General features: G+C 39.7%; 1 protein-coding gene across 3 annotated transcripts in view; it reads left to right on the top strand.

Moving 5' to 3' along the window:
- Window positions 1-23669, top strand: part of pak5 (p21 protein (Cdc42/Rac)-activated kinase 5) — a 69349-nt gene that overhangs the window by 9363 nt on the left and 36317 nt on the right. Inside the window, exons 1-2 of one of the 3 annotated variants that reach the window (XM_044170239.1) lie at window positions 14825-15205; window positions 22637-22860. In XM_044170239.1, the coding sequence (XP_044026174.1) occupies window positions 15151-15205; window positions 22637-22860 (279 nt within the window). In that variant the 5' untranslated portion in view covers window positions 14825-15150. Of the gene's footprint in view, window positions 1-14824; window positions 15206-22636; window positions 22861-23669 lie in introns of those variants that run through there. The other 2 variants (XM_044170240.1, XM_044170241.1) reach the window with 2 other exon arrangements.

Genomic DNA, 23669 nt, shown 5'->3' with positions numbered 1-23669 from the left:
TCATTTGGGTAGATTAGGCAATTGTGTTGTCACTCATTTATTAACATTTCTCAACATATACAGTGGTCAGTTGTTTCCGTTTACATTATCTGGTTAATAATAGCACGACCTCCTTCACCTAAAAAGCCAACAGCAGAAACTAGGTCCTTCACCTCTTTCAGCCCTGTAAGCAGCTGTTTCGTCTCTTTTGTAATGCTCCAGGAAAAAGGCAGTTCTCCTGATTGTGCAGTTATGCAGCATGCTACAATGCATTATGAATTATTTGGCTTTGTTTTTCCCTGTCGTTCTATTATCCTTCTAGCTAAGCCTTTTCATTTCCTCTGCCTCGGACGGCTGTGCTACTGTACATTTCCCTCCCTGTAATTTATCCATCTGCAGAAATGGACCATGCATGAGTGAGAGCGTGTGTTTGTGTGTGTGTGTGTGTGTGTGTGCACTGAGTAATAGGAAACGTTGTGTTTAAGGGTGATGATTGCTCTGGCCCTCGTGGTTTACAAGCAGACAAGGTAATGATGGCTGCTACTTTCTCAGCTAACTCCAGTCAATCCCCCTGAAGTGAGTTAGTGTGTGTGTGTGTGTGTATGTGTGTGTGTATTTGTGTGCTGAGTAGTAGGAAATGGATATAAGAGCTGCCTTTGTTCACACACAGTAGCTTGAGGTAGTGCTGGATGGGACATCTTCATGAGCAACATTGTTTCTGAATGTTTCTAGCTGATTTTAGCAGCTGTAGCTAGCGGGGCAATTCCTATGTTCCCAGGGTCCTATGTTCCCCAGATTTATATGGCACATAATGGGAACATGATAACGAGTCCTATTTTCACCAGTTCTAGGGTTAGGGTGAGGGGGTTACGGAAACTTAGGACCCTGGGAACATAGATATGCTCCGTAGATAGCTAGCTAATTAAGCTAACATTAGCTCCATGAATTGGTTGAAACTGCTTTCTCCGGCTGACTTTTAAATGTTTCTGGGAACTTATGTACATTAACGTCATCTGTAACCCCACAAACTACTGTAGTTGTTAATAATGTCTTTGAAGTAACACTTACTAGAGAGTAACAGTTACTACTGTAGGTAGTAAGCTAGTTAGCAGGACATGCTAAGGATTACAGTGTATGTTAGAACAGATAAACACACTGTTTAATCAATTCCTTACATTTTTGCTCTTATATTTTTGGTTTTGGAAAGGCCAAACTAAATTCGCCACCCTCCAAACTCTTTAAATGCTGAGTATTGGTCTTACTACAGCCACACTTCCTCAGAAATCCAAAGATTGACAGACCTGCCGTGCCTAGTTATCTGTAGGATATCTTATATTATCAAGGATTTTAAGGATTTTTTTAAAAATAAGTGGCATTAGTTAAGCATATAATCTGACATCTCACAGGAAAAATGTCATATTTTGAGCGTTTTCAGTAATTTGTCAAATTTTGATGGCTGGATATTGACATGAAAAATCAGTTCATTGCTAGTAGCTATCTTTTCTGATAGACTGTCCTTGAAATGCATGATGCCTGCTACATCTCATCTTGCACATGCCAATCATTGTCTTAGTCAGTACATCTCTGTGTTTGGATGTGCTACAATGTATTTATAGCATTTACATTGAAATATGTGATGAGCATATTCATTTGTGATCTAAACTCCTGTTTATGTAAAACATGTATGGTAAAACTTCAATTAATAGCCCAGGCTTTTATTTGCTTCATTCACTGAACTCAACCTGCCTATATTTGGGACAAATAATAAATAAGTAAATAATCAAGGAATGGACACATATTCAGACTTTATTTTTCGTCTCTCTTGTTTACCGTGCTGGTAAATCTGAATTTATTATACTTAGTGGTACTCATGGTTCCGTAAAATGAACTGAACGATTGAATTGTGGAGAATCTAACCAATCTAACGATGTGTAGTATGTCCATATTGACAAAAGTTTAAACATTTATATTTGTATGTGCAATGTAAGCAGCTTAGAACTAGCTCAAGCAGGTGACCCAGTGGGCTTTCAGAGGTTTTATACATCCAAAGAACTTCTATAATAAACAGATCAGGTGTCTATTTGAGACCTGTGTTTATTTGTCAAAATCCGGCCAGTAAAAGGAACTTGGTGTTTAATTGGCGCTCTGCTTTTTTAATAAGTTTTACAGTATTTGTATTTCCTTTGTAGTCAGATATTATAGAGAGACTCCAGAGCATCAAATCATACTTTAAACACTATGATGAACTGATAAGATAGGCGAGAGTGAAACAATGAGAGGAAAGGGATAAGATGATGATGATAGTGGCCAACAGTCACTCTATGAGTGTTACACACTCATAGAAAATAAGTTTCTGTGTGGCATCGGAGTCTTGATAGAAAATTTAACAAAAAAAGAAAGACAGAAAGTAAAACGAATGACAAGAAAGAGATGGGGAAAATAAGCATAGTTTAACTCTGCGATTTCTGAGACTAAGAACACACCCAGTGTCACTTAAGTATCAGTAAGTCTCACTTACTGTATGAGTTGCACATCTGATTTTAACAGGCTCTGACAGTATTATTTGCTCCTACTTCTTCTTGCTGGGATACAATGAGTTAGGCAATGGTAGTTAAAGAAAAATAGAACCATAGCAACCAGGGAAGTACAGAAAAAGCTTTTACTCCTTTTACACTTCAGTACCATTAAGAGAGGTTAAGAGCCGCTAGAGGATACTTTTTTCTACAGTTTTTACACAAAATTTGTGCTCAAGAGCATTTCAATTATCTATTTCTGGCCTACATAATTTTGCATTTATCTTGTGTTAGTACTGAGTAGTGGCCTAAATATACCTTTTACCTATTTACCTATTCATTTACTTTCTTCAGTAATTTAAAGCTTTTAACACTTAGGCTTGTGACCATTTGATACAAAAATGTCTACTTGCAATCAAGAACAAAGAAAAGTCAAAATATGTAACAAATGAGCCTAATTTTTTTCTTTTTTCCCTGATAAACATCTCTTGACCCATTTGATTCATTTTGTGACCCCATAGGCGGGTCCTGACCCCCAAATTGGGAACCAGCGCCAAAGACACTCACTGGAATCCAGTCACATAGCTGCTGGTGGGTGCTACTGACAGGAATCAGTGGCTATATGGGGTGTGCATATCTGTGGCTTTTCCACGGATCTTAGGCCTGACAACTGCACTTAGACACACACACATTCATGTACACACTCACATATCGACACACGGTGGCCCTAATCCCGGCACGTTATCAGTGACCATCAGTGTGTGAAGTCATGTGGACTGGTATGAATCAGCGGCTGAGCTTCCAACTGTGTGCAGCTGAGATCCGCTGATGAAAGCATCTCCAATGGACGCATGTCATCCTTTCACACCCCGACCCACCACTGCCTAGCAGCCCACATTAGCTCAGAAGTTGGTTGGTGTAGAGAGAAGAATATATAGAAGACTATACATGATATATGGCTATATGGCAAAAGTCACATGCAGTCAAAATTCTCAGATTTTACAGTTCTGACTGTTACTGCCCTACTTAGATGTATCATAGAACAAAAATGACATATGCCATTTGTTTTATCTACCAGAATACAAAGAGATGCTTTGTTTCATGCTCTAGAGACTCTGGATAGAGAACAGATTTTGTTAATCCACAAAAGTTTGTTTCAGCTTTTACTACTGAACTTTGGAGCATGTGTTGGCACAAACCACAAAATGAGCCTGTCTCTATTGATTGATCATTTTGCCATCAATGGAGCACATCCAGGATTTGTTCTACACAGATACTGATACTCAACTGCATCAGTTCAGTTTATTAGTCAATTGTTTGAGAGCCTCTTTTAGTGTTTTAATTGCTCAACATGGGACACAATAGATCAATCTGAAGTCATTGACTCTTTCATGTATTTGGTTTTCTGGAACATGACCCACTTTGTGTGCTCCGCAAACCCCAGCCATGTAGACCATGTCACCATGTACACGCAGGTCAGTTCATGATGATGGTTTTGACCATTGACCTCTGTGTTGATTATTTCATCAACACCTTTACCTTTTTAAAGTATTGATCAATGCCACTTTTAATACAAATACATTTCAGTTTTGCTATTCTATAATGCAGCTTTATATAATGCAATAATGTGTCAACCTGTACCAATTCATTCATAGTGCCTACACAAACTGAAATGGCATTAACATAAAATTCAAGAAACAAAGGGCTGAAGCTCTTTTAGAGAAAAGCAAGGCTGCTGAAATGAAAGAGAATATTTCAAAGACAGAAATAAAGTGAACATCAGCATTACCTTTCCAAGATGATAGGGGACTGAGCAGCGATGCAGATGTGTCGTGAGTGCTGATGAATCGGGTGCTGTTTTTTGGAACTGGTTGAGTTTGATACTTAGTTGTTAGTCTGCACAGAATGACTGTATTATTATTTTGAGCCGGTGCCTACATTGAATTACTGCTGGTTAGATCAATAGAACTGATACTTGTAGCCAGTGACTGTCTTTTTTCAACGTTGATGTAAATGTTTTTCTTTGACATTTTCAGCACTTGCTTGCGCCCAAATCCACAAATATAATATACAGTATGTTTGATACAGGCAATTTTATATTTCCAGACCTGCATTCTGAGTCTCTACACTGTATTTGCACTGTGCCAGCACTGAAGAAATGTCTTGCAGAACCTAATATCATTCTAATATAGTTATGTCAGACAACAGATAGAGCCTGTGGGGAACATTGTTTGTAACAAACTGAAACCAATGAGCATTGACTTTCTCTCCATAAATGGCACTGGAGTTCCAGGAGATAGTTTCTCCTCTTATGAAAGTCAGTGAGATGTAGGTCAACATTTTTAGGGTGTTGAGCAAAGTTTGCTGCTCTACAACAGCTGTGGCAGAAAATGTGTGAGAGAGCATGTGGATAACTGGTCTGACGAACTGTCACTTACCCTTTAATCAGGTCAGGTGTAAACATTACACAATCATATGGATCTATAGCTGCTCCAGAATCTTTCTTTGCTGAATCTTAGACTCTTGTCGATGAAAACCATCTTGCCATTTGACATCCTCCTCGCTGTAATCCTGCCTAGCTCTCACTCTAGATTCATTCACCTCCTGCAGCACTGTTCTTACCTGCTAGTAGAAGGCTTACAGTTTATAACACAGCTTTAACTCTTTGCTTGGTCATTTTATTTGCTGCGGGCAGTTAATAATGGTGCATTTTGCAAACATGCAAAAATATTATTAAAATGAAAATTTCTCACTTGTTAGCTTGAGTGTGTGCAGTATTCATGTTTTAGACATGACGAGGGGCTTTGAAAATGACAACAGAAAGGAAAGCAGAAGGAACCAGAATGCAATAAGTGGCCAATAAGAGGCTTAGCCCGATGGTCTTCTTCTGTTTAGTCTGACAACTACCATAGACACATTGCTTATGGGCAGCACTGAAATTCTCTTGGTCTTTCATTTGTAGTTGCTTCTTGCCTCTGAGAAAAAAGCTGACTGTCTGCTTGCTGTCATACAGTATGCACTTGATTGAACCCAGGTAGTCCAGTCAAAGGATGGCCCGTCTCCTATACATTACTGCGCTTTCAATAGGATAGAAGCGACTTCCTCTGTTCAGGCCTGGCAAGACAGTGGTAATGTAGGTCAACAGGTATAAGCTTCCATTTACCATACGCAGCAGTGGGGTGGAAGAGGAGGCAGTGGGAAGTAAGCATCATACAGAGAGAATGGATAGTGGAGCGGGAAGAGATAAAGAGGGGAAGAAGGCAAATGATTGGTCCACAGACTGTAGTGCTCATCTGATCAATGTTTTATAACTATCACTACTCTGTTTGTAGGTTAGACTTATCTTTCCTCTCCCATATGTGGGCTAATGGTGGAGCTGTGAGTCATACTGGGCTGTGTTGTTGAGATAACCCCTTGTATTGTGTGTGTGTGTGTGCGTGTGTGTGTGTTGTTTTTCCAAAACAATTAACCAGCAATACAATCAACAAACATTACTTTTAATTTAGAAAGCATGAAACCATTTAATTTATGAAATTTAATGAAACAGCAATCTTGCCAGATTTGTTTACGTTGCTATGGTTGCAATTCTGCTGTAATGTAGAGCAGATACAGATGTGTTTACAGATGCTTCCTGCTGAAGTATCTTTTATTGTTTTAGCATAAGGTTGCAAATGACTTAAGCTTATATGTAAATTATTTTATGGTAACATTTCACATCAAATGGTTGATATATTTGGTAAGTAGCAGTAATAAGTCAGATAATGCACATGGAGCTGGTCGTTGTTTCAAAATCAAGATGTCCTGAATCACCTGCTTGTTTGCTGAACATGATCTCCTCATTATTCCCCTGTTTCTTCATGTTCTTTATCTTTTCCTTTCTGTCCACAAGTGCATGGTCAAATGACTTTGGTCTTTAAAACGAGGTCACGCTGGTGTCTCTCTGCTGCATGTGTGTGGCTTTTTGAGGATTAATAGTCATACTAGAAGTGGCTCGAAGCAGTGGTGGAAACTGGATAGTCCTCTGCTGTTATGGTGAAAATCCCAGGCTGTATCATGTCAAAGCTGATGCAGAGCCATGTTATCCAGCTCATAAACAGTAGGCCTTACCACAGATTTTACAGAGGCATGACCCCTGGTATACCAGTCTCACACATAGAACCTATCCTGCTGTTTCACAGGTCTCAGTTAGTCAGGAAAGCTGTCAAATGGCTGTTGAATGAAGATATTTCTTGTTTATCAATTGACCCATTGAATAGCAATTTTCCGATCCTAGCTTAGCAACCCAACTATGCATGGCAGGCCTGTCAAGCTTTGGATTTGGAGGGTGTTGTATATATATATATATTTTTTTTTTTTGCCTTTCAAAACCCAAAAACACATTAGCAAAAGTTTAAGGAAGGATTTAAAGATTAAACAGTGTGTTTGGCTGCTCTGAAGTAAGCTGTAAACAATGGCATGTCCGCTAACTAGCTTACTGCCTACAGTAGTAACCTAGCCTTACTAATTAGTGATTTTGTCAGTTTACATTTCAGCAATGTACCCCAGCAAAACCTGTTATCCAAGATAGCATTACATATGCCTTTTAAAAGTGAAAACATACAGTTAGAAAATACAAACAATAAAGTATAAATCTAATCTGTCTTGCTTGTCCAAGTAAGCATTTACATTTTTTTCCTTATTCTTATTATACCAAGACTAATTAGCTCTACACTGCAACACAAGAATGTTTTTTATTTTACTTCTACATGGATCATGGTGATCAGATGCTGCTTTGCCTGGGACATGCAGCTAGCCTCAGTCTTTTAGCACAGTATCGTGTATCTAGCCGTTGCATATGCCTGAAGCTAACGTTAGCTTAATTAGCTAGCTACAGCTGATAAAACAGGTGTCATTTCGGCCGACAAAATCAACGGTCACCGGCTAGAAATGAGAAGCCTGGGTTTGTCTACCACTGTGAAATCAGGGAGTCATTGTTTCAAAAATGTATAATTTCTAGTGGTACTTTTATCACTGTAAACTGGTGGGGCTGGTGGGGCTTAGCGAACGTTCAATTCTAAAAGATTATTTTGCTCGCATAGAAAATACTAATGCTGTCTTACACCAAGCACCTTGGGCACTATACCACTCTAAAACACATGCATACGCACTTACTTATCCACACACACACATACCGGAAACATGCTGGGTCGTCCACTTTAATGCACACCTTGCCCCATCAGTTTTCAGCTGGAGAACACTCATACACAACAATACGTCCCACACATAAACACGGCTCATGCAGCTTTGCAGTGGCTGGCTCCACAAATCCTTAACCTACATCCTTTACATCTCAGTCTTAACCATTTTCCATAACACCAGGAGGGAAGGCTTCTTGCCGAGCTATCAATAATAAACGATTAAGTCGAGGGTTTAACATGCTTGTGTAGATAATGGGGTGGAAAGGAGGAGGCTTTCAAAGAACAGAGTGCTTTTAGTCCAGAAAACCACCAGCAGGAAGTACAGAGTTTTTAATGGTTAGGAGCTGTAGGCTGGTGCTTCCTTTTCAAGCAGCATCTGTCACAGATGGTTAATGACTTATTTAAGATTAGCCATTAACGCTAATGTACAGTATTCTTTTAATATAGTTAAAAACATTTCTTCCAGTAAATATGTCATTTAATATTAACATCAAATTAATGTAAAATAGACATTATTAATAATTATTCAAATCATGTTTTTTGAACATGACTATAAAAGGAAAAATTGATGATTATAATTTTCCATGCATGATAATTTATTTATTGATTACAAGTTATGACAATGGTACACATTAAAGAATGTATTCACAAAGAGGTTAGTTAATCAATACTCTGCCCCAAAACTGGCCAGTTCATCTTTCTCCAATTTTCCAGTCCAGAATATCTGGGGTGAACACACTTTGCCAGGCTTCCCTGAACAGCAGACACATATCTGACTCTGGTGTAAACTTTTTTGTCAGTTGTTTTGTCAGCATTTTCCTTATGATGTTGTGATGACAGGGATATCTCTTCTTCCTCTTTGGTAGTTCAGGTTCCCCTCAGTAGAGGGAAAACTACTGTGGATGTACTGTGTGATACAAACCCATTAAGAGAGGATTTTGGAATTACCAGGTAAAAAGTGTCTTAGTATCTAGGTTGAAACCAGACTAAATTTGGTTGGAAATTAAAGTTTTTATACTTCCAAATAGTTTATAACATTCATTTTCAACATTTCAGTGTGTCATTAGGACCTGCTACACGTTGAAATATACTCATTTAAGTGCTGTTGAAACAGTGGTAAGTACTTTTTCACTTTTCAACCAAATTTTGGCCAGTTTTAACCTAGACTTGACCTTCAAACCATCAAATCCTAGGTACCTGGTGACTGGAGGGTCTTTGGGTTAAATTTGTAGGACAGTTGGGAACAGTGAGTTAGGCAAGGCACTTAATCCCAGCAGTTCCAATAAAGAATGGCCAAAAGAATGACATTGAGATATGTAAGTCATCCCCCAGGTGTGAGTGCTTCAGTAGGTGTTTTGTTCACTGACTGTTGAACTCAGGAGTATAGCTAGCTGTAGTGTATTGCTCTAAAGCAAATCAGCAATAGTAATAAAACATAGAGGGTGCTGGATACTTTTGCACTGTGAATAAATATGTACAGTGCAGGCAGGTCATAACATGGAATGTTCTCTCACCATTAACACATACATTAATAGATTTTAAAAAACACTTGATAAAGTTGGACATAAATAAAGTTGTAAATAAAGCATTGTTTCACCAGATGCTAATTTGTTGTAATCCCACAGTCTATATTGACATCTTATCCCATCACCTTTACAGTGTCTTAACTGTTCCGATATTATAGAAATGTAACCACTACGGCTGTGGCTCCCTGGGCATCAGTAACTGACCATCACACAAATCCACATAGACACACACACACACGCATACATGCACATGCATACATGCACACACACACTCACCCAGATGCTAACATAAACAAATATTCACAGTGCCCTGCAGCGTTGCCAGTCAGTCTCTTTATGTCTGACTGCTTCTCATTGAAATTGCAAGTCTATGAAAAGACTGCTCTCAGTTTTGAAAAAAGAAAGATTTGTCTCTTCAGTCTGGATGTGGACGCTGTCTGCATACAGATGTTAGCCCTGGGGCACTGAAACTAATAACATATGGCAGAGCCTTCTTTTCACGTGCTTGATAGTGTTGATAGCAGGACTGAGAAATGGTTATGCCTTCTTTCTTTATCAGTGTAAAGGTTCTGTTGTGCAGATTGGAAACATGGCTTTATCTACTTTTGCTTGTTGGCTAAGACGTACAGTATAGTTATTTTTTATGCTGTGTGAACAACTAACAACCATAAGGACCACCAATTCTCACAACAGGTGTTAAGGCAAGATATACTACTGTACATACTGTGTAAAATTGGTTGCATTGACTTTTATAAAAATCCTTCTTGCTGTTTTATTTATTTATTTATTTATTTTACATTTTGGTTCACTGTGGAGGTTATTGTTTCTGGTGTGTAACTGTGTTATTATTCCACATCTCAACAAACCCTGCAAATACTTTCTGAATGAATGTATTGGAAAGCTGCATTTTTCAAAGTCTGGGCTCGGACCAGGTGGTGGGTTGCAGGGAAACAATGCATCACTGGAGAATTGAAAAACATAATCTCTCACAAATAGACGCCTTTAGCAGTGTTATGTTTCAGTGAAGTGTGTAGAAAACATTGATGGCAATAGGTAAATTTGTGATTTGTTTTGAAGTCTTGAAAACCTCAGAAAGTCTCTTTTTTATGGAATTGTGTATGTAAAAGTCATGTAGGACTGAACCTTCAGGGTCCCTGTGAGTCAGGAGTTATTGAAACAATGTCTAGTCTTGTCTTATCTTTAGGTATCTATTCTCTGAACCAGAGGTTTTAAAACTGTGAGGTGCACATCCACTTGAAGGCACGGGCTAGTTGAAGGGGGGCCGCGGAGGGAGAGATATGAAGCAAAGATACAGTGTCAGGTGAAAGGGACAAGTGCATGCCAGTGTTCTAAAAACAACAGGAAGTTAGTTATTGTAGTTTGGCCTGGTGATTTGGTCCGCTTATTAGCATCGTCAGCAGTTGGAGCTGCAGCGGTGGATGTGGCACACAGCTCATGGAGGCAAATAAGGTTCTTTAAAACCATTAGCGCCCGATTGCCGTAATTTGCTTCAAAAATATTACACATGCTTAGAGTCATAACTCAATCTAATCTGAACACACAAACATGATAGTATGACTTACAGTTCCCCAGGATATCACTGATGTCCATCGCATATAAGCGTAGATAAATCCGCTTAGAAATCATAGAAAAACAACGCTCCTTATAATTCCAGAACTTGCCTGAGAATCGTCAAGTTCTTAAGTTTTCTTCAGTATCAAAGTAATTCAGTGATAGTTGTCTGTACATCCATGGGTACATTACAAACAGAGTCTGCTGGTAGCTAATTCGGCATACTTTTTCATGGTTGAAAATGTAAACAAATATTAGGTAAAAAAATACAATGCACGGTTGTCTCGATTTTGTCTGAGGGTGGGGCCCACAGTGTCAGACTTTACAAACCCCTGCTCAAAACTGATCAATGCTTTCCACTGATGTCAGTTTGAGGGCATTCAACTCATCATTTTAATGATGACTGACATTGAAGCAGAGATTCAAAACCTGATGTTTATATACAGTACTTGTTCAAGGGAAAGATGAAGTGGGAGATCAACAGGTGGATTTGCGTTGTGGGTGTCATCTTCTTGACTTGACAATCTGTATTCCAACCTTTGTGAAAGGGTTAGGAGCTTGAATATGTGGGAGTGAAAGTCCTGCTCCTTCATGTTGAAAGAAGATAGGGAGGCCTGTGCTGGTATTTCAGGCATTACTAACTGGAAGCAGACCCAGAACATGCTAGAGGGATAACATATTCCATACAACTTGGGAATGCCTCAGGAGGAGCTGGAGGATGTGGCTGGAGAAAAGGATGTCTGGACTAATCTAGTTGTCTAATCTAACTAAAGTGTCCAGCAGAAGACCAGGACCAGGATAAGTGGTGGAAAATGGATGGAGAACATTGGTCAGCCATTCCCCATTTAACAAAATCCCGGTCTCTCAAATGACATGTAAAAGCACTAGCTTTTCCTTTGTGCCTTGCATGGTTCTTCATAAGGCAGAAATATTAAAACACTGTGAGTCTTCCAGTGAGATTTCATCTTAGATCCACATAAAACTCATTGAATAGAAGAGACACTATCAGAGACTTAGTTTTAGTGTGCGTTAGTGTGTTTTAATGTGCTTTTAAAGCCGGGACACACAGCTGCACACATACACATGGTCACACATGTGCACACACTCTTCTGTCCTTAGGACTGCAGAGATCTCATTTAGATAACTCTCCTGATCTCTCAGTACCTCCCAGAGTCGCCCTTCCCAGCTATATTCATCCATTATGTTACCACATGAGGAGATAGCAACAACTTTAGCTGATCCTTTCACCCGATGAAAGATCAGTGAGAGACTTGAAGACAGTGTCTGAACTGGATCGCTCCCTTTCACAAATTCTCTGACTGTCTTTTGCAGTGATTTTGATGTGGCTAAACATTATACCGCCAAAGAATACAGAACAGGCTGTACTTTGCACTAAAATACTTTGCAGGAATGATCATTAATCTCACACAGTTATGACGTAGCCGCCCATTAGCCATGCGGAGGGTGCTGTATTGATACTCTTAAAGAGTGGGGTACTTAGGTAGCATAGCCAAATCAGCCTCCACTTCCATAATTCTAGTTGTCTCGCTCTCTCTATTTAGTCTGCAGCTGTCCCTGCAGCTCCCCACCTCCAGAGCACTTACATTACCCCTCTGCAGGTGTGTTTCTGGTTGGCAGAGAGAGAGAGAGAGAGAGACTGCATGGAAAAGACCCTTGAAGGTGGCATGTGTATTTATTTATATCCAGTAGTACTTGTGGAGGGGTGTGTCTGCTGCTCAAGTCTTTTAACCATCAAACACATTCTCTCTTCCCATAATGCTAAACTAGCTTTGTGGGCAAGAGGGCTGATATCAAAACTCCATAAGATACAGTAGGTCATTTGCAGGCAACCTCCAGATATGCATAACCTCCAGAGCTGCAACGTTTAAGTCATTTATAAAGCGAAAACACCAAACATCTGATGGTTGTGGTTCCAGGTTCTCAAATGGGAGAATTTACTGCTTGTCTTAGTCATACATGGACATTGAATATTTTTGGACCGTTGGTCGGACAAAATAAAACATTTGATGATGTCCTATTTTGGGCATTTTTCATTGTTTTCTGATGTTTTATAGATTAATCGATAATGAAAATAATTGTTAGTTGCAGGCCTACACTATTTTAAATGTTGCAGTTATGATATTTATTGAAAGATTTTGATCTTTCAGCGAAATCTGGCTCATTAGATGCACTGTACCGGTGTTTTTGTGTTAATGATATGACATAATGTAACTCAGAATATGGTTAGTATTATCAATACCTTTACTTCATGATTGGAAACTGATATTGATGACAACCCTGTATCCCTAAGAATAGTCTGCAATAGCAAATACATTTTATTGGAAACGGTATACCACCGAGTTACTTTTCTTATCTCTTGGTTAAGGTTAGGGAAAAATCAAGGTCTTGGTTAAATATTGAAAAAAAATCCACATGGACTTGAAGCAAGAGACAGGATGCACTGCCTTTTCAAAATTTAACTAAAACCTCTATCCTTCCATAACCTTAAGCAAGTGTTTTAGAAGACTAAACATGTGGCAACATGTGGAGGGCAGGATATGAACCTCTGGTGTCAAGGTCCTGCACTTTGTATACCCAAAACTCTACCCTGTGACTTGTGTGTAAAAGGATATCACACGTCCTGGATTGGAAAACACATTGCCAGTGAATGTAATCCACACTGTAAGAGACCATTACACAAAGAACTGAAACAATGCAAAGGTCTGTCCCTGCCAGGTGTTATGGCACACTGGGATTCTTCACATATCCTGCAATATGCATGTCATGTCTTCACTAAACTCTTGTCATGAACAACATAATGTGTGTGTTGCTAGTAGGTCATTCCTGAACATTATGAAAATATTGAAACATGTCTGTTTGGTCTGAACAGAGGATCTCTACTAAAACATTCAGCTTTTTTTTTATAAATCAAACAAGACTTTCCTCATCCCTGTAATGTCATATCCAGTGTTTAGATGTTTGGATGTTACAGTAGATTTCTCATGCAACATGTTCTACTTATAAATGCGTCACAGCTCATTTGTGCTGATGTTTCTGGATATAACAGCCGAAACCTGTAAAAAAAATAAATAAATAAAAAGGAAATTCTGTGGACTGGAAGTTCATCATAAAGTCCTGTGTGTGTGTGTGTGTGTGTTTTAGTTTACCACTGAATATTTCATATCATGAAGAGCTGATAAATGAGACAATGTAAGAGCTCCATAAACTCTGTGTCTATGGAACCCGAGCTCTGTACAAAAAGCAAACTTACACTGACTGGCTAGAAAGGTCAGGCGTTCTACTTCTTGTCAAAACATGGACAATGTCAGTGACATCGCTGGCAGACAAGACTTTGAGAAACTGTTCTTTTATTTAGTCTCTCAAAATATATATGTTCAGTGTTTTATTAACTTAATTTAATTAATTTTCCCAATGCACCCTCCACTCACCAACAAACTCTCTCTCTCTGTGAGGGAAAATACGTCCAATGGAACCCTCACAGCCGAGCACTGCTTGTGTGAGTGTGTGTTTGCTCTTAGCTCAGGGCCCGTCCCTGGCTGCCACCGCTGAATGTCCCCTTAGCATCGGCAAATGGCCAGACTCTGTCACAGCTGCTGACTGGACCAGCTGTTGTTTCTCTTTCTTCCATCTTATCTCCTCCGTCGCACTATCTGTCTTCCTCTCTGTGAAAGAGGCAGTGATAGGGCGCCTGATGGTGCAGCACTTGACACCAAAGTTGATATCCACACATGCTGGCATCAGTGGGAGACGATTTTGTGTGTGTGTGTGTGTGTGTGTGTGTGTTTGACAGGGCAGCCAGGACACACCATCCTGTGGATTGTGGGAACACCGAGGACACTTACGCTCTGTTGTTTTTGTGGCACTGGTGACAGACCGACAACTGGGAGGAGGACAGTGAAGGTCAGAGGGTGCTCAGTTTGGGATGTGGCTGGTCAAACCCAGTTAGACAAACAATGAAAGTGAAATGGGATGGGTCCGGGCTTAAGCTGTCTGGCCGTGCCTTGGCCCTGGCTGCTGGCGTAGGCACTTTTTTGTGCCCTGTGCATCTCACATCGAGAGTTATCAGAGCGGCAGGCAGGGAGAGTCATAGCAGCAGCAAGCTAGCAGTAGTAGTAGCAGCTCGCTGGGGGCTGCGGAGGGTCCTGGATCTGACTGGATTTGTCAATTCAATAACTTCATTGTAGTGTCGTTCCTCCAGGGAATCATTGGCTTATAATTCAGCAATCATGGTTTGGGCAGGGAACTCGCTGTTTTATGTTTTGTTGAAAGAAAATTGAGGTGCATAATGGATTTATCAGGAGTGCAATATGACATCAAAGCGCAACATCTGAGGAGGCTCTGATTGTCCTGGGCTGTCTCGCCATGGCTTATCCAGAGCACTTTGATTGGTTGAAAGAAACCATCAGTTTTTTGCCAGGTAAGAGCAGTGATTAAGCGTTTACGCATGGTTTAAAATAAAACATTTAAGAGTACTAAGATGAGATATATTCATCATCAGAGCTATAATTGAACATGCTGCAGCCCCCTGATCATCCCAAGTCTTGAAACATGATTTGAATGAGGGACGTTACGAACTTATCAGCGTGTTGTAAACACTGTTCAAATGATAAAACGACTCTTCTTCAGCTGAAGTTGTTTACTGCTCTACAAATACATCTATGGGGAATGGAAGGTGAAATGTATGTATGTGTGTAAACAGTTTTTTGAGCCAATTAAATCATCTGAAGGAACAAGGTCTGGAGAGAACAAGTGAATGCAAATGGGACAGAATTGAACAGCACACAGCAAAGCAGGGCAGGACAAAAGAGGGGAGGATAAACAGAACGAAGGCACTATTGATGAGGACACAGGAACAAATTTTGTCTGTCACTCAAACTAATTAAAGCTGCATTCAAGAACACTGGGAAAACGCTAATAGCGTGAACAAAAATGTACCATCAGGTTTTGTTTTTTTTCCCGTGAAACATTTGACCTTTTAATTAAATTAGGAACTCCTCCTCTTCCCTGTTGTGGCAAATGAAGCAGAGAACATTGCCCCCCCCCCCCCCCTTCCAACTTGTTTATCGGAAGTAACTTGTGCCATTTCATGTTGCATTTTAAATTATGTATGAAAAGTATTTGCATATTTGTGCATGAGTGAATGCTCTGCATCTCAATACCAATGTACGCTTCTAAATTACAATCTAAGGGATACAAATTTAATGTGGTGTTTGGAAAACACATCAATACATCATGCTGCCGCAGAGCTTAAGAGCCAAAAATAGACATGGTATATATCGAAACACGAACACACACACATGCACAGAGGGCCTGTTTTGCTGTGGCGTGAGGCAGGTTCCAGTAAAAGTGTGTGTGTGTGTGTGTGTGTTGAGGTGTTGTTGTACAAAAGGGGAAATGCCTGCGGAGGCTCAGATGGTGACAGATGGTTTGGAGACAAATCAGCCTGGGAGTCAGGATCTCTGCCCTGGGACTAGTAGCCCCTTGTATGTTTGTGTCAAGGAGTTGGTATGTATGTGTGTGTATGTGGAGTGTATGTGCTCTTATAAATGTTACACGTGTCTATGCGTGGCTGAGCATCTCGCTGTTTTGCATGTTAAACCCATGGTTTGTGTATGTGTACATGCAGTTATGTAATGCGTCTTGTAACAGCACACTGAATGTGACAGTAACATCACTGTTTATTGCTGTCACATATTAAAAGGGTATGTAGCCCTTAGAGCTGTGGTTCATGAGTGAACACACTCATATATAGACACACACACAGTCACAGCTCACTCCGGTGTTACACACCTAGATTAATGGAGTTCATAATCTCTGCCATATATTACCAGGTGCAATTTTTCATCAGAGTGACATTGTTACACTTTGGCAGAATAACCTTGCAGGCATTAGTCTGAAACGTCACAAAGTGCTTTACAATCTGCCCATAAATTACAGCTCAAGAGGTGCTTGTATGGCAGCCAGGAGAAGTTGTGCAGTAACTAGCTCCTCTGGCCTCTGCATGGAGGCAATTCCCAGAGGTCTCTGTACTTCAAGTACATCTCAGTCCAAAACCTATTGTGAGAGGGCAGCTGCTAAAAGCTCTGCAGGAGTAAGTTTGGACTGTGTGAGTGCATGAACATGCACCTCCATCTGCTGTCTTACATGCATTCAGTGGTGTGCATGTGTGCGCGCATGTGGTGTTGTTGTGTCTCTTACCAGTTGAGCTTGGCCTAGACGTCTTAAGCCCTACTAGCCTTTAATAATCTCATACCCAAGATGTACCATCTAGGTCAGGGGTTTCCATCTTCACTATGACTGCTTACAGACCACAGAGAGGGTGAAAGATGGTGTCCCAAAAACATTTTTTTGTCCGTCATAAAATGAAAGATTAATAAAAATGTCTTTCTCGTCAAGCTCAACCCAGTTGAGTGTTCAGTAAACGCTGCCTGCCATAGTTACTTTTGCCCTTCAAGCTTTCCATTCCAGCACGGCACAAGACCACAGACCACACATACACGCAGATAGACCGTTTTTAGACCCAGTCTGATTATCACTTACTCTACACTTTAAATCTGGTTCTTAGTTGGATGTAGCATTATGGGATATGTTTTTGTTTTTGTTTGTACATTGCTCTAAGGTAACAAGGGCTTCAGCTACTGCATGTGTCAGCTATGATTCAGTGCAAGACTGCGATCAAGCCCTGTTTAGTCACTGTGTGTTTCACTGCGGTGACTGCAGAAGGCAACTTTGTAGTCGATATTTACAAAATATTTGAGCATTGCCTTCTGTCAGACTGTTCCTCTCCCAGGAGCAGTTATACAGCTTCATCCTTGGCGTTGTCTTTTTTTACTTTATTTTGGGAATGTCATTTCTAATCAGCATAATGCCTGCATGTCAGAAGCCACGTTGTGTACATGCTCTGAAAATAGTAACAAGGTCAGAAACCTTGGGTCGATTTGTGGAGGTTTAAGTGGACATCAGCCAAAAGTGGAAAGGGTTGCTGATGTGTCTGCATTGCATAAGAGATTTGTAGCTCAACAAAAAATGGAAAAGATGAGGGCTCAGGATTGTTATTTGTTTTACTGGTTATCTAAGGGGATACCTGGGGAGAGTATTTAAGTCATGTGTTTTTGTGAATCAGACCATGTGATGGATCAGGAGAAAGGGAAATCATGTGTTTCTTTAATGATGGTTTGCACTAGTTTCTGTTAGTTAAAGGACCAAACCAGTGGGTTTGAACGTTTAAGACAAATAACTACTATCTGCTTACACCTTTCATTAGAGCCAGTAATTTCCCAAAGCATGCAGCCATGTTTTTGATTTTGTAATATTTTGCGGAACGGTTTAAATTTTCAAAAATGAAATATTCAGGTGATACAGGCACCTTAAAATTCAGTGCTTTCCCCGCCAAAACACACATCCACGTTTCTAACTCTCTGTAATAATGATATCACTCGTAAAACAATCTTATCCTAGGAGTAGTTTACATGGCGGAGATATACATTCCTTCTGTGTAGTTCTGTGTTGGATCGGTCAGTAGGACAGATGTCCAGCCTACGAGTAGTTCCGATTAGACAGACTCTTCTCCATGATGCACACACATTTCTGACCAGAACATTCCTGTTATGAGACATGCACAAAGTAGTCAACTTTACTGTGTATGTACTTATGGGCTGTTGTTTAGCTAAAACTGTCTTCCACTCTGAAGTCGGCAAAATGATTTTCGCAGACCACTCAATACAACTAAATTTATCACAAGTTTTTACTGCATTCGTCTGATAATTATTTGCATTCCCTGTTGAGTTTCCAAACATCATAGCTTATGAATGCAATGCTATGTGGCATTCATAAGCTCTGTTGTCAGACCTTCACTTCAGCACATGAAAGCACCACCAGGAAGGATGCACAAAAAAACCCCATTAAACTCTAGAACTAAGTTACTAACAAAAACCAGTGTGGACGTGTGTTTCATTATGACACATTAGCTATTTTGAGCAAGTTTGAAGGTTGTATTGATAGCGTACTAAAATGAATTGAAACCAACGGGCCCCTGGAAGGCAGGAAAAACACATTTAAAAATTACAGCACCACTTGAATGAACATGAGTTGGGAATTGGTTGTCAGTGAGTAGAAAGCATAAATGATTTACTGGTTTGATGGTGCAAAACCACTGGTATGGTTTAAATACAGTAAATTCAGTGGATGGGGTCATATGATAGTATAAAAAGTTATCTATAAGCTACTGTATTTATCCCTGCAGGGCTATAATGGGATATGCTGATGTGGTTCTTGATGGATGCATCTGCACTTGGATGTAGTTTTCTCAAGACTCGTACATGACTCAATTTTAAAGTTAAAAGTTATATCTCAATATTTTGTACACATGAATTTAGATCACATCATGATAAATATAAAATGATGTGCTTTGATTTATACATAAACCCTGTCTGTCTTTTCTTTTTACTATAAAAATCTCATATTTCTACTCACAATTGATGCAGCACATTCTTGAGTCTTTACAGTGTAAACCAAGGCTGACAGTGAATGCAGCGTAGAAGGCAGAGTTGTGTAAACATGCCTGTGGGACGAGGTTTCTATCTCTTAACGCCTTTTTGATCCAGTATTGAGCTTTCTAAAAGCAGCAGTGTGCTGCATAATAATCTGTTGTGCTATGATTGTGCTGCTGTATGCATCACAAAAGCCTAAAGCCTTCTCAGCTTCCCTCCTCTCTCCATGACTGTACATTTTTGTCTCTTTCCCCCGTTTCCTCTACCCGTTCCTTTCTTGATCTCTCTTTAACCTCGCCACGATGCTCCGCTTCAGTTCTTATCTTCTGCCCCCACCCATGCCACCACCTTTCTCTCTCTCTCCCATCAATCTATCTCTCCATCTTTCCTGTTTGAGGCCACTAATTTGGTCTGTCTGACTCTCCTGCAGGGCAGCAAAGGAAATGACTGAGACAGATTTCCATGATTACATTTTTTGCCTTGTCTGTTTAACGTTACATTAAGAAATAGCCGAGACTCTTTGGTGATTTCTGTCATTGCATCTGCTTAGGATGTACTGCCAAGTGAAAAGAGTTAGTCTTTTTCACAACTAAAACAGAATTTGCACAGTGCTATGCAGACTTCATAGCAACTAACCTGCATGTTTGTAATGTCTTATTAGACAATTGACTGTTCGCTATGTATTCACACACATACATATAGACACAAACACATATTGCACACATAAGTGGTGTGCATGGGCCTCAAATAAACTAGTATTTAAATATTTTTGAGAGTGGTGCCTTTTCTAGCCTTTCCAAAATCAAAAATACAAGAGAAAAAGTGTAAGGAATGGAGTAAACAGTGTGTTTATCTGCTCTAACATGAGCTGCAAATGTTAACATGCCCAGCTACTGAAATTAGCTTACTACCTACAGTAGTAACCTAGTGTTACTTCCAAAGACAACAGGCATATCATAGGCTAACTATATTATTTTGTAGGGTTACAGGTTACGTTAGAAAAATACCCATTCAGGATTGGAACATCCACTGTGTGGGAGCCAAGATGCTAGTATACCAGAGTTTAAGCTAACATTAGCTTTCATGCTCTTTATTTGGTTTGGGGAAGTTTACATTCCAGCAAGTATATTTTTCTATGGTAAGCAAGCATCCAAGGGTTATGGTCAAACAAAAAGCTAATTAATTCCATTTTTATTTATAGCCTAATGCTGTTCAGTAATACCAAGGCTAACTAGCTCTACACTGAAATGCGCAAACAATGTTTCCTTAATTGTCATGTTTTCTACAGGGATCATTTTGCCTGGAGCATGTAGCTAAGCCTCATTCCTTTAGCATAATATTATGTATGAAGCCACCATGTGCATATGTAAGACCTTCTTACGAGGTTCTCATTTTGAAATAAATCAGCGGGAGCCATTGAAAATTCAGCTAGAGATGGAGGATTCAACCAACTCACATTGTTAGTGTTAGCAGTAGCTTACGCAAGCTAGCCACAGCTTATCAAGTCTTCTAACATACAGTTTTCATTTCAGCCAACAAACTCCAGGGTTGTTGGCCAGAAATGAGAAGCCTGCTTTTGTTTACTTCTGTGTAAAATTGAAGACCCAAAATTTAAGTGGTAAGTTTGCCACCTTTATCATTATAAAGTGCATATGTGCCTTGTGAAAATGGAAATTCAGAGCAACAGTAACTAAGCTGGTGGGGCTTAGCGAACAGCCAATTGTACAGAGTTACACAGTTTCCACTACAGTAGCTACAGCCAGTGCAAATTATGTATATGTTTTCATATTAACAGGGACACCATATGCTTTTTTCCCATCAGACAAGACTTTAAATCCTCAAGTGGTTTTGCTGAGACCTTCCAAGACCTTGCTTAAGTGAAGGTTTCTTGCTTGTTTTGTGCACAATGCATATGGACTATACACATATGTAAATTAATGAATGTTTGGTATGGACTGGCACAGCATTATCTGTGCAAAAGCCATAACAAAGAGGGAGAGAAAAAAATAAGAAGGGGGGGAGGAAGAAGGATGACTTTGTTTTTGTCTGAGGACAATGCCTCCTAGAAGGGAACGATACAATAGACTCCATTCACAGCCACACCAACAACATCATGACATTTTGTTCCTATGACAGGACATCATGCATCCACCCAAACCACCAACACCACAATGGGATTTCCAAACACTTCCTCTTGGTGGTGGAGTAAAAGCACAGGCAGCCATGCATGATGTGCCGCTGACTGTGGCTACATACTTTTATCTAAATCACAAAAAAAAAAAAACACAATCCTAACTTTGCATCATTTTTCTGCTTTTTCTCTCCGCTTCAGTGCATCAGTTTTTTTCTGTTGTTTATGTTACATAACCAAAGTGGACACTTGTTTTTTGTAGCATGTTTGGACATTTTTGCTTGTTCTTTCCTTGTTTGTATCCTGCAGCATCAGAAGGCTGAGTTTAGCATGCTACAGAGCAGCAGAGTACATAAGCACAGCACAATATGAATCATCAACAAAAATTCAGTTTAAAACTTGTAGTTAAAGCCAATCAATGTGACTTATCTGGGATACTTCAACTGTGCAGCTTGCAGGCATGGCAAGCAAATAATTGATTGCTCTACTGACTTTATAATAACTAGGGTGATTATTTGTTCAGTTATTTTTCTTGTTATAGCTTTTAAATGTGATATAGTTTGCTGTTGTATAAAAGTGTTAATATCTTTATAAGTGTTCCTTACCATACAGTGCACCACAGTTTGCCATCTGCATGGCTCAGTATTGGTTAGAAAGGCTGGTGAGAGATGGTTGGTGAGATATTAAAAGACATTTATTAAAGACAATATTTAGACAACTTCAAGTGTTGCTGCACACCAAATCTCTATAAATGATTCTTTACATTTACACAAGATAAACAAGTTTTATGGAGCTTTTTCAGGTTTGCTCCTTAACTTAAGCGGGAGGGAAAAAACTTTTTTAATGGCATATTTATCAACTCCGTCAGATGCATTCACCTTAAACAACTCATTAAATGGAAACATAATTCATCGAAACTCTGAACACCATATGCAGTTTAACCTGAAATGTGATTATTAATGTTCTCATTTAGGAACATTTCATAAGGTGCTGATATTCACAAACAACTGTTCAATGTATTATCAAGAAAAAATGGTTTTGAGTCAAAGCAATGCAGTCTCTGTCCACTTTCTGATGAAAAATAGAGCCCATCACTGGTATAACGACATACAGTAAAGTGTAATAAGGTTTATGCTTGACACATTTTCAACCAGCAACTGAACAGCATCTTTGTTTGTGTTTAAATGTTTAAAATGTTAATCTACAGCTATCTTCTTTGGTTTGGCAGGTTTGCCAGGGTTTTCCAGTATGTTTGGGAAGAAGAAGAAACGGCTGGAGATCTCAGCTCCGTCTAACTTTGAGCACCGGGTTCACACGGGCTTCGATCCACGGGAGCAGAAGTTCACCGGGCTGCCGCAGCAATGGCAGAGCCTCCTGGCAGACACTGCCAACCGCCCCAAGCCCATGGTGGACCCATCCTACATCACCCCCATTCAGCTGGCACCAATGAAGGTAGAGTGTGAATGGACAGAGGCCAAACTGGGGACACATCATTATCATTTTCTGTCTTATCACTCACCTCACCTTTCTTGCATCTTTGTGACTCTCTTATTCTTCATCCCTCTGTTTCTCCCCTGCTTCCACCCACACCTCTACTCTCTCTGTCTATGTGAACTTACATCTGTACATTCCTTTTTTCCCACCACTGTTCTGAAACTATTCCTTTAATTTTCTTATCTTTGCCTTCTCGCTCTGTATAACTATCTTTTACTTTAATGTCGTTGTATCTCACCACGCCATCCTCCACTTGTTACATTCTGTTGTCTTTCTTCTGAGGCAAAGTAGTTCATTCTCCAGTGCCATCTGGCCACTTCACACTATTCAAATTGCCCTAGTATATGCAATTATAGTCATATCATTGTACATTGCTTTAAACCTGCATTAAGCAATTTTGTGATATTAAAGTAACATTGAATGACTCCCTTGTAGCGTAACGTTGAATTCATAAGCAATAAAATTAACCCTTGCTCAATTCAATACACTCATGGGTTTAGCTGCTGCAGTTATACTTGGTCTGATACTGTATGACCAGTAGCTTATGGTGGCTATGGTTAGCAAACTTTGGATTAACTGTGTAACTGAGGCAGTTTGACTTTCTGACTCTTCTCTACTTATGCACTTACACACTACACTATATTTTAGCATGTCATATTTCAGTGGTTTTATAACAAAAGTAAAACAAGAAGCAACACCCACCATATCTCACCTGGAGACATGTTTGTTGTTTCCTGCTTGTGGTCCTGTTCCACTCCCTCTCTGCC

Source organism: Siniperca chuatsi, linkage group LG16 (assembly GCF_020085105.1).
Source record: "Siniperca chuatsi isolate FFG_IHB_CAS linkage group LG16, ASM2008510v1, whole genome shotgun sequence".
NCBI classification, from domain to species: Eukaryota; Metazoa; Chordata; class Actinopteri; order Centrarchiformes; family Sinipercidae; genus Siniperca; species Siniperca chuatsi.
Note: the sequence above shows the minus strand (reverse complement) of the source record. Positions and strands in the feature narration are given on the sequence as shown.